The following is a 12,075-nucleotide window of genomic DNA, read 5'->3' as shown; positions in this document are numbered from 1 at the left end:
ACAACGGAGCAGCTTTCATTTCAAGGTTAAACTGCTACACTCAATATGCCAAACAAATTTGGAAAATTCAGCTGTGGACACAGGACTGGAAAAGGTCAATTTTCATTCCAATCCCAAAGAAAGGAAATGCCAAAGAATGCTCAGACTACCACAAAATTGCACTCAGCTCACACACTAGTAAAGTAATGCTCAAAATTCTCCTAGCCGGGCTTCAACAGTACGTGAACCATGAACTTCCAGATGTTCAAACTGATTTAGAAAAGGCAGAGGAATCAGAGATCAAATTGCCAAAATCCGTTTAATCATTTAAAAACTAAGAGAGTTCCAGAAAAATATCTACTTCTGTTTTATTGACTATGTCAAAGCCTTTGATTCTGGTGGACCATAGCAAAGTCTGCAGAATTCTTAAGGAGATGGGAATACAACACCAGAACTGCCTCTTGAGAAATCTGTATGCAGGTCAGGAAGCAACAGTTAGAACTGGACAAGGAACAACAGACTGGTTCCAAATCAGGAAACGAGTACGTCAAAAGCTATATATTGTCACCCTGCTTATTTAACTTATATGCAAAGTACATCATGAGAAGCACTGGGCTGGCTGAAGCACAAGCTGGAATCAAGATTGCTGAGAGAAATATCAATAACCTCAGATATGCAGATGACACCACCCTTATGGCAGAAAGCAAAGAATAACTAAAGAGCCTCTTGATGAAAGTGAAAGAGGAGAGTGAAAAAAATGGTTTAAAGCTCAACATTCAGAAAACAAAGATCATGGCATCTGGTTCAATCACTTCATGCCAAACAGATGGGAAAACAATGGAAACAGTGGCAGACTTTATTTTGGAGGGGGCTCCAAAAATCACTGCAGATGGTGACTGTAGCCATGAATTTAAGACACTTACTCCTTGGAAGAAAAATTATGACCAAACGAGACAGCATATTGAAAAGCAGAGACATTACTTTGCCAACAAAAGTCTTTCTAGTCAAAGCTATGGGTTTTCCAGTAGTTATGAATATGAATGGATGCGAGATTCGGACCATAAAGAATGTTGAGCACCGAGGAGAGATGCTTTTGAACTGTGGTGTTGGAGAGGACTCTTGAGGGTCCCTTGGACTGAATGGAGATCGAACCAGTCCATCCTAAAGGAAATCAGCCCTGAATATTCATTGGAAGGACTGATGCTGAAGCTGAAACTCCAATACTTTGGCCACCTGATGGGAAGAACTGACTCACTGAAAAGACCATGATGCTGGGCAAGACTGAAGTCACGAGGACAAGGGGATGACAGAGAATGAGTTGGTTGGACGGCATCACCCACTCAATGGACATGAGTTTGAGTAAACTCCGGGAGTGGTGATGGACAGGGAGGCCTGGTGTGCTGCAGTCCATGGGGTCCCAAAGAACTGGACACAACTGAGTGACTGAACTGAACTGAATTGTCAGTCTAAATAATTCAGTTATTTAGAAAATATGCACTTTAGATATTAGGGTGAATTGTTGGGTAATATCTTAAGTTATATCCTCTAAGTATGGAGTTTTCCCAAAAACTAAAAACAGAAATACCATATGATTGAGCAATTCCATTTATGGGTATTTTTTCAAAGTGTGTATCAAGAGATGAATGAATAAGCTGTGGTATGCATGGATTATTACTCAGCCAAAAAGAAGAATAAAATTTTGTCATTTGTGAGAAAATGGATGGACCTAGAGGGTTTTATGCTAAGGAAAATAAGTCAGACAGAGTGACAAATACAGTATGATGTCACTTGAATGTGGAAATTGAAAATCAAAACCAGTGAACCAAAATAACTGAACAGTAACGTAGTCATTGAAACAGAGAACAAAGAAGTGGTTTACAGAGAGGAGAGGGATGTGGTGATGAGAGAGCTGGGTGAGAGAGATTAAGACTTACAAAATTACCTTACAAAATAAATGAGTTTGGGAGACAAATGTACACCATGAGAATACAGTCAATGAGAATAGTCCTTTGGGCAGCTGGAATAAAAGAGCAGGAGAAATATAAGGGAATGACAACTAACATGTAAAGAGCCTTTTTGGAGAGAAATCCTCTGTGTCAGAAGAAAAGCTACAAATGGAGATCAATGATGGATCATGAACTTTTTACCCTGAAAGCAGACTGAGTTCTGAAAAATCCTGACATGCAAGTCTTGAAAGGGTAATATTGATCTCCTTTGACTACTGGAATGAGCAGATATGAGAAAACAGAATTCTTAAAGACAATGACAGAAGGATAGATGTTAGAAATAAATTTGCAGTTCTTAAACAACAAAGACTGAGTTGTGTGAAGGGGGAAATGATCCCGGTGGTAGACACTAAGGTGACTGGCTTATGACAATTTCTTAAGTTCTACCTCTGTTGAGGGGGTTACTTTATACATATGTGTTTTTATAAAAAGTTCTTTTGAAAGTAAATAGATAAAAACATTTAATGAAAAAACTTACTTATAAATATGGAACATATAGATATATACAGAACATAAAGATAAAACTGTAGATAAAACTAATACTAAATCGACAGAGCAAAACAAATGAAGCTGTACTAAATGAGGACTCTCAGCAGAGAGGCAGTGAGGCCTCCCCTGATCTGGTCCAGATGAGGCTCCTGGTGCTGTGGGGGCTCCATCCCCTCTGGGGTCCAGGATGATGTCCAGGTCCAGGTCTTCAGGGATTCAGAGCAGAGCCTGCAACACCAACACAGGTGATGGAGTCCCTGGAAGATGCAGAGTCAGACAGAGGAGGGCTCCCTGGGGAGGGTGTGCAGGACCCAGAAGACTTCCCAGCATCTAGACTTGGCTTTGGGGCTCAGATCTGCAAGGCACTGGGTCTGTTTACTGCTCTTTGCTGAGGGTGTTGTCTGTTAGTAAGGAGTGTCTAGAAATGTCCCACAGGAGCAAGTACACCTGGGCATCTGGCTGGCAAACCTCAACTGATGGGTCCCCTGGACAGTGAGACTCAGGCAAAGGAACAGGGGACTTGGGATTCAGGATTGAAAGTTTGGGTCCCCCCTTCCCTCTAGGCCCTGGCAGGAGCAGGAGGTCAGATGACACAGAGGGTAGGAGAACACGCCCACCCATCCTACACAGTACAACTGCTCCTGAGACCTGAGCATTGGAAATGGACAGACACCTGGAATCTCTGTTTTCCTGAATAATCATTTCTAAGCCCCAACCAAACTCTCCTGAGGTTTCTGCCTTTAAACTGTTTTTATATTATAAAAAGTATATTTTAACTGTTTAGCATATCGCAACATTGAAATTTGAGAGAAAACATTTATTTTCAAACTATAATAAAACAATATATGTTATTAATGACAGACTTGGGAACAAAATAAAAGGAACACGAGTAACTTGAATCCTGCCACTCATCCCAAGTGTGCTGCTCAGTCACCTGAGTCATGTCTGAGTCTGTGGAACCCTATGGATGATAGCTCACCAGGTTCCTCAGTCACTGGCATTCTTCACACAAGAACACTGGAGTGGGTTGCCATCTACTTCTCCAGTGCATCTTCCATACCCAGGGATCAAACCCTTTTCTTGTGTCTCCTGCATTGGCAGGAGGGTTCTTTACCACTAGCACCACCAGCCCAAGTGCACAAAGGACTAAATTGCTTTCTGATGTGTCTTCAGTTGGACACATACACAGAAAAATCTACAGAACCTCCAAATTCAGGTTGAGAGATGCTGCCCTGAGGTGACCTAGGACCCCAGGGTTCCAGATCCTGAGAAACCCCAGACTTGGGCACCCCCAGGCTGGCTGGGACCCTCACGACCAGGGAGCACCCACAGGGATGCAGAGCTGCCAGGCACCTGTGTCTCCTTCACTCTGTTCCCAGAGCCCAGGACTGGGGAGGGCAGGGCCACCCCAACCTCTCTCTGCAGCTGGTGATGGACTAGGGATTCCCCCTGCAGCCCTTAGCAGGGATGGGAGGGCAGAGCTGGATCCTGCAGAGGGAGATGAGGAAACCCCCACAGGGAGATCTTTAAAGAGAGCACTCTGGAACAGCAGCTCCTGGACTCCTGCACACGGTGGCCCCACAGTGCCCCCCAGCCTCCCTGCAAAAGTAAGAGCTGCCAGACAAGCTAGTCCAGCAACCTCGGGGGCATCTTTGGATGGGACCTGTGCCCTGGGGAGACATGCTCAGGGCATCCTCCACTCGTCTGCACAGAGTGTTACCACCCTCTTGTCTCTACGTTTGTGATAACCCTCAGAAGCAGACCCCATGGTTTCTGCTGGTGATTCTGAAGCACCAACAAATGAATGGGGTCATGACAGAGACACAGGCCCTCATCTGCCTCACCTTTCACCCCAGGTCCCACGTTCACTCTTGCTCTTCCAGGTCTTCCTCATCATCGCTGCTGACTTCTCCTGAAGCAGTCTTCAAAAAGATGACCAGAGATCTTTTTGGTATCTGGAAGGAAGAGATCAGTCAAGCAGGTCCAATCCCTCCCAGGGTAGGAAAGCAACCATATGGGGTAGCTCAGGGCAGTGCAGACTTCATGGGGGCCCTTCAGCTGTGTGGGTCCAGACCTGCTGACTCCAGCCTCAACTCCTGCTCAGGCCACTCATGGTGACAAAACCAGGTTCAAGGGTGCAGACATGAGGTCAGGAGTAGGGAAATGCTCAGAAAATGGGGGAATAGGGCTGAAGATAGATTCATAGATTTTATATAAGCTCCTAGGTCCCCAAGTGCCTACAAGAGACCAGGTCCTGCAGAAGGCTAATCAGAAAAAGAGGGAAAGAGGAGAAAGGGAAGGGTTGCAAAGAAGAGTCTATTGATCAGGATAAGAGAGAACATTTTTAAAAGATATGAAAGAAGAAATAAATGACCTCTATAGTCTTGCTCTCCTCCAAATCCTCAATATGCACCATGCAGTTTCTTGGTGTCTGAGGGCAGCACTCATCTGGAGTGGCTGTGGGAAAGCAAAGGGGAGATTTAGAGTCAGGATGTGACCAGGGGACCCTGTGCTCCTCACAACCTGGCCTTGGGACCCCTGGTGCCCTTGTCTCCAGGGACCTCCCAGGGCCTCAGTGTTTCACTTCTGCAATGAAAAAGTGGGTCTTTGACATCCAACATCCTGTTGCCACCCTCAGCTTGTCTACGAGTGACGAGGAATGACACCATTTCCACGTGTTCCTCCTCCAGGTGGTCACTGTCTCCATGCATCTCTGCCCACGACCTTGCTTGCCTTCTTCTACCGCTGTTTCCCCTCTACTTCCTTCATCATTTCTCTCCTCTAGTCACTGTTCTTTTCCTTCCTCCTTGAGCCTCCACCAACCCTAGAGTTCTCCAACATGGAAACATTAGAAGAAGGACCATGTGTGTATGGCCACAGTCTCTAATGAGTCCATTATTTAATTAAACAATCCATCACTCTCAGGAATGGCCTGACATGGACATGATAATCTTCTGAGTCCTAGGGGAGGGGAGGACAAAAAGTTCACATAACAGAGACTATCCTGTTGCCTGATGTGACCTCAGTGGCCTGGGAGATACTTAATGCTCTCAGCAACACCTTAAGTTTCCCAGACCCTAAGAGAGGATAAAGGCAAACACTTTCAATTTCATTTAGCCAGAAACGGAAAAAAGAAATCCAAAAATATATATGGAACCTCTAAGGACTCCAAACAGACACAATAATCTGGAGAACTAATTTCAGATTTTCTCACCTCCTGATTTCAAATACATTACAAAGATATAGGGATCCAAGCTGTATGATAGTGACATAGGAACACATGCATAGCCCTAAAGACCAGAATAAAGAGCCCCAAGTAAACTCATGGATATAGGGTCAAATGAAATTCACCAAGTTTCTAAGACAAGAAAAGAGTGAAAGCATAGTCTCTTCAACAGTCAGTAGGATGAAAAGATAACCTACAGAAAATTACAAACAATATATCAGAAAGGGAGATCATACTCAAAGTATATAAGAAAATACCACAACTCAAATGTAAAACAAGTAAAAACATGAAAGGTAAATAAACGAGTTGAGGAGTGTGCAAAGATTGTGATCAAAACCACCGAGAGCTTCTCTCTGGAGGGAGTATTAGGTTCTAAGATGAGCAGTCACCCCGAGTCCTGCTGCTCTGAGTCTCTGACCTAGGTTTGATCAGTCCCAGAAGACCAGGTCAGTAGGGCTCCTAGAACATGTGTAAAGAAAGCCAGCAGCCCCTTCACAGTCTCTAGAATCTGCAGCCATGCTGGTCTCTAGGAACACATGGGCTGCTCTCACGTGGAAGCACCTTCAGCACAGCATCCTTGGGGAGGTGTGGTTCTGAGAGAAACTCCAGCAGACTCAGCCCAGGCAGGGACGCAAGAGCACGTGTGTTCTGACTCATTCAACCCTGAGAGCACCCTTTACATGAGGAATAAACAGTGAGGACAAACATGAGGGCAGGCCACACGTCCTGAAAATGCACAGGGAGAGAGTTCATATCTCACCCGCAACCTGACACTCACTGCCAGAACTTGGTCTCCAGTGTCAAGTGACTATGAGACTTTTGTGCCCACTAGGATATGGCCATCATAGGAGAATTTAAACATGAAGCCAAAGTCCTTCGTGTATACTACACTGCAGGTAATAACCAGAAGCCAAGCTTTCATATTAGGCAGGTGAAAGGGCAAGGAACAAGGAGTCTTGTGAGAAAGGATATTTCTAAATGGAAAAGCAAGAAGAAATGACTATAAGCACAACAGAATCAACTACATGGACACATAACTCTATTATATTGTTAAAATTTGAAAAGAACAAACTACAACTCTAGACATATTTCCTTCTTCTTCCTCGGTTTATATTCATCTCTGAAGAAGCAGGTGTAACTCAAATGGTCCAGGAACCCTCTCCCTCTAAATCCCACCTGAGAGTTGTTCCCTACCTGCATTCTCTTCCGCATCATTGCTGCTAACGTTTTCCACAAAACAGTCTGTAGAAAGATAACCATGAGCAATAATACAGTTATTACACAAGTTGACCTACCCATTTCTCCTCCTCCACTTGGCTCACACAGCATCTCCCCAGTCTTCCTTCCAGGCTCAGACTTCCCCTGTGCTTTGTGGAGTCAGAGCCCTTCACAAGATGGTGATCACATTTGAACATATTCACATGAGAAAGAGGCTGAGAAAATTACCTTTTAACCTTCTACTTCTACAGGCCCAATAGAGCTCTTACATTCAAGTTTACGAAGCTGAAATGCCAATGCTTATGGACACTTTTGAAATATGGCTAGTGTGACCAAGCTATGTGTGCTTTTTGTGATTGTTTCAATATAACAAGTTAAGTATTGTTGAAATATGTTAATTATAGATAGGCAGCTCTAGCTAATGGCTACTACACTGGAAAGTTCAGCTCTAAGGGCTCCACAGACAAGAAAAAGGCAACTAATTGCCTGTTCTATTTTTCATTTATTCCAGATGATATGATGGCCTGATAAGATCATTCATATGCAGGTAAATCTGGGCTCTTGAACCCAGTGCAGGCACTGGGAGAGTGCTTGTGAACATCCCAATAGTGCTGGAGTGGGTAGCCGTTCCCTTCTCCAGGGCATCTTCCCAGCCCAGGAATTGAACTCAGGTCTCCTACATTTCAGGCGGATTCTTTACCAGCTGAGCCACAAGTGAAGCTCGAGAATACTGGAGTGGGTAGACTATCCCTTCTCTAGCAGATCGCCCTGACTCAGGAATCGAAACAGGATCTCCTGCGTTGCAGGCAGATTCTTCAACAATTGAGCTACCGGTGAAGCCCTAGTAAGGTGAACACTCAGATTCAAAGAAAATTCTCAGGAGGGAGCTCATTTGTGGGCAGAGGTAAAGGGCATGGCCCAGCACTCGTGTACTACAAGTAACCAGAAAGTAGGTATGGAGGGAAGGGAGGAATATTCACTCTCTTCCTGAGCCCATCTTTCCCATCCCTGATTCTAGAGGACCCAAGGAAGGCAGTGGAAAGGGCTTATTAGGAAGTGAAGGTTTTGTGCACTGGAAACCATAGAACACTGTTAAAAGAAGAAGAGACAAGTAATTGGAATACTGTACCATATTCATAGACTGGAATATTTAGTGTTGTTGACCTTCTTATACTCCTAAAAGTGATGTACATATATATTTAAACCACTTACAAAATCCCATGTCATTTTAATAAAATGGAAAAAAAAACATCTCCCAAACTACGGAACCCAGAAGAAACCCAAAGAACAAAACAGTCTTTTTTTTTTTTTTTTTAAACTTTTGCGGAGGCCTCCACCTCCTCCTGACTGACGCTCCGCAGGTTCCGTGAAGGGCGGGCCAGGGAGAAGGGCCGGCCCTGACAGGAAAGAGTGTTTACCCTGTGCCTCAGCGCCAGTGGGCTCTAAAACAGTCTTGAGAGCAAAGAACAACAATGGGGTCTTCAGGCTTCCTAAATTCAGAACAGGCAAGAATGCCACAGCAGTCAAAACTGTATTCTACCTGCAGCTAAATAGGCAGAGAGACCAATGAATCGTAAGGAGGGAATCTTGAATACACTGACCACTGTGGCCAAATGATATTTGCTAAGGTTCTAAAATTATCAAGTGAAGAAAGGATCATCTCCTCAAAAATCAATAGACAGGCAACCTATAGAATCAAAGAAGTATCTGCAAACTTTGTATCTGAATAAAGAGCCAATATCCAGAATATAAAAGCAACTGCTAAAACACAACTTCACAATAATATCAGGCAAATAACTGACTTTAAAACATGTTCAAAAGCTTCCATAGACATTTCTTCATAGAAGACATAGAAGTGATCAATATACATAGGAAATATGCTTAGCATCACTAAGCAGCAAGTGGGGTAGTTAGTGGAAATGGAAACCAAGTCAAAAGGAGATATCACCTTTCAGGAGGTGTATTATATGAAGAAAATAATAGATGTTGGCAAATATGTAGAGAAGTGGAACTTCCATGCCTGTTGGTAGGAATGATAAATGGCATAGCCATTATAGAACAGTTTGGAAGTCCCTCAAAAAATTATTAAGATTATCATAAGATCCAGCAATCATTTATTTGAGTTTATATCCAAAGGAGATAAAACTAGAATGTTCCAGGAGATACCTATAATCTCATACCCATTGTTGCATCGTACACAACAATCAAGATAGAAAAACTGCTCAGTGTCCAAGGGCAGATAAATCAAGAAAGAAAATGTGGTGCATACATACACTGGAATGTGATTGAGTCTTTAAAAATGAAGGCAATCCTGTCATTTGAAGCAAAGTGGGAAGCTATTGGTAAGGGCGAAATAAGCTAGTCGCAGGAGGACAAATACTGAACAATTCCACTTACCTGCCATATTGAAAGGAAAGTTCAGGGAAGCAGAGAATAAAAGGGTGGATCCAAGACCTGGGAAGAGGTTGACACAGGGAGTGTCTGTTCAATGGTTACAGGATTTTAGTGGCAGGATGGAAAAGTTCTAGAGACGTGCTAAACAACATGGTGCATTGAGTTAACAGGACAGACTGGACACTTCAAAGGGTAAGAGGCAAAGCTGGAATGAACTCCCTCCATTTATGCCTGGAGCCTCCTCCTTTCTCAGATTCCTCTGAAACTGGGTGTTGCTCTTGGGTACCAGGGGCTCCCTGAAGAAGGAAGGAGCCTCCCCAGTACTTGGGGCCTTGGATGAAGGGGGTGATTCATTCTGAGGCTCCAACAGAAAGAGTTTGAACGAGGGAAGTGGCAGAGTGGTGAATCATGAGCAATCAAAATCCTACAAGACCTACTAAGTGATGAGATTTACTATTAAATGAAGGTGTGGTTGACCCAGTAAAGGGGATCCTGAAACACAGTTTCGCTCATTAAGAATCTTATAGGACTTCTATGGTGGCTCAGTGGTTAAGAATCTACCTGACAATGCAGGAGATAGGAGTTCAACCCCTGGTCTGGAAAGATTCCACATGCTGTGGAGCAACTAAACCATGTACCACAACTACTGAGCCCACGTGCCAAACTATGGAAGCCCAAGAGCCCTGGAAGCCATGCTCTGCAACAAAGAAGCCACTAAAGTGAGAGGCCTACGCACCACAACTAGAGAGTTGCCCTTGCTCTCCATAAGTAGAAAGAAGCCTGAGCAGCAATGAAGGCCAAGAACAGCCAATAAAAATTTTAATAAAAATTAAAAAGAATCCTGTAAACATCTTCCTCAGCAGTGATGGGATTTGTCTTCCTGGGAAAAGGATGTTCACTTGGTATAAAATCAATGGATACAGTGAATGTATATACTTTGTTTTATTTTTATACACATAAACATTCATGGTACATTGTGATGGGAAATATTTTGGGGCTGACACCACTAACAGTGACGTTTAGGGTGACAGATATTTTGGAAAACACAACCCACAAATTCAAACACACAAAGAATCACACTATTCATTATACATAAAAACACACCCAGTCCCATGGACAGAAACCTACACTATTAACCATAATACAGCTTCTTCCTGGAACTACAGTAATCATCCACATTGATCTCTTGTAAATTACTTTCTATCACCAGGGCCCCTATACTCATTCCCAGCAGGAATTTGGAATCAGTTTGGCCTCTACACTAAAACCAGCGAGAAAGCCCCAACTTTCTCATCTACAAAGTTTTTTCTCCCAAAGGGAACGATTCTAGAATACATACCACTTTCACATCCTGAAAGGGCCACCTGCAAGGACAGAAGAGAAGACGCTATGAGGGTAAGATCACATCGATGCACAGTCTTTGGTTCATTTGGTGACAGTAGAAAACCTGATGAGGAGCAGTGTGGAGTCCAGGGAACCCAGCAAGATCAGCACACACATACTCAGGATGAAAGGCATGACCTGTGCCTGGAGGATGGAACTCCAAGTCCATTTAGGCTGGAAATTGCACAATTCATTTCCTAGAAGAAATGTTGCTGCAGGAGAGAGAAATCTGTACTCTACAGAGTGTAATGGATGCTAACAATTTTAGTATCTTGTGGACTGAGGAATCATGAGTTGGTAATAAGACTCTCGTCTACATTATCCCAACAAAGGGAACTGTCTCTATATGAAACAAAAACCATCAGTCACAACTTAATTCTACTGAAAGAGAAATGAAACAATATTTCTATCTCATACCAAAAAAAAAAAAAACAGCTTGCCTTGGAGAAACACTGAGTCTCTTCTGTGTTGTCACATGGTGGGTTGACTGGCAGGTCCTCAGTGAAGTCTAGAGGGACACAGAGTAGCTGTTAGAACACTGGTGAAGCTGTTCAGGAATCATGCAGGGGGTTTTCTCTTTGTGTGGACACGGGGTGGTGTGTCCAGATGTGGGAGGTTATTAAGCATGAGATGAACTTGTGTTCATCCATCCTCTTTGGAGGAGGAAGGAAAGTAAAGGAGAGGAAGAAGGAAATGAAAATAGTACTTTGGCTTTCTAGCTAGAGGAACCTAATCAACATGAAATATTCAATCTAAAAAAAGGAAAGCTCTAAAATGTGTGTATTGTTCAATGAAAGAGACCCATGACTCCTCCTGCTTATTGTGAGGTCCTGCTAAATTACCACTGTCCCTTGATTTTTCCCAGATCACTCTTCTCCAGGATCTACAGTTGCCGATATTCTAATCATCATGTTTTGTATGAGACTTTGTACTTGATTAAAAGTGATCTCTGTTAGGGAACTGAATTCAGTATTGGGCAAAGTATGCTATTCTCTTAATTCACTAACCAATTTTCTTAAATGAAATCAAATATGCAGTATTTGGCAATACTGAATTCCTGCCATTTAATAAGAGCCACTATGAATGATATCATATTTTTCTATCAATATTTGTTTTCTATAGTGTGCATATCCACTGAGTCAGTTCCTGTCCACATTCACAAGGGCAATATGTATAGTGGGAAAGTTGATTATAGAAAGCACAGTTTCTCCACCAGGTCTTCTTGGGGAGCTAGAGGGACACAGAGTTGCAGTCAGGACATGGGTGAGGATGCTTATCAATCACTCAGTGTTTCTTTCTTCTTTTTTTTTTTTTTTTTCTCCTTTTATTTGATGGGGACATAGGGTCGAGTGTATGCATGAGGGAGGTTAGTAGCTATGG

The 12,075-nt window shown here is 43.2% G+C and overlaps 1 protein-coding gene across 2 annotated transcripts in view; it reads right to left on the bottom strand.

Moving 5' to 3' along the window:
• Positions 1–1,879: 1,879 nt before the first annotated feature.
• The window catches only part of LOC139176317 (uncharacterized), a 30,554-nt gene continuing 20,358 nt past the window's right edge, over positions 1,880–12,075 (bottom strand). For both annotated transcript variants that reach the window (XM_070767910.1, XM_070767909.1), the window contains exons 9-14: positions 11,136–11,203; positions 10,652–10,676; positions 6,895–6,942; positions 4,849–4,931; positions 4,319–4,429; positions 1,880–2,702 (exon numbers count right to left, since the gene is read on the bottom strand). In XM_070767910.1, the coding sequence (XP_070624011.1) occupies positions 4,340–4,429; positions 4,849–4,931; positions 6,895–6,942; positions 10,652–10,676; positions 11,136–11,203 (314 nt within the window). In that variant the 3' untranslated portion in view covers positions 1,880–2,702; positions 4,319–4,339. The remainder of the gene's footprint in view (positions 2,703–4,318; positions 4,430–4,848; positions 4,932–6,894; positions 6,943–10,651; positions 10,677–11,135; positions 11,204–12,075) is intronic.

The sequence above is a fragment of the Bos indicus genome, chromosome 16, assembly GCF_029378745.1.
Source record: "Bos indicus isolate NIAB-ARS_2022 breed Sahiwal x Tharparkar chromosome 16, NIAB-ARS_B.indTharparkar_mat_pri_1.0, whole genome shotgun sequence".
Taxonomy (NCBI): domain Eukaryota; kingdom Metazoa; phylum Chordata; class Mammalia; order Artiodactyla; family Bovidae; genus Bos; species Bos indicus.
Note: the sequence above shows the minus strand (reverse complement) of the source record. Positions and strands in the feature narration are given on the sequence as shown.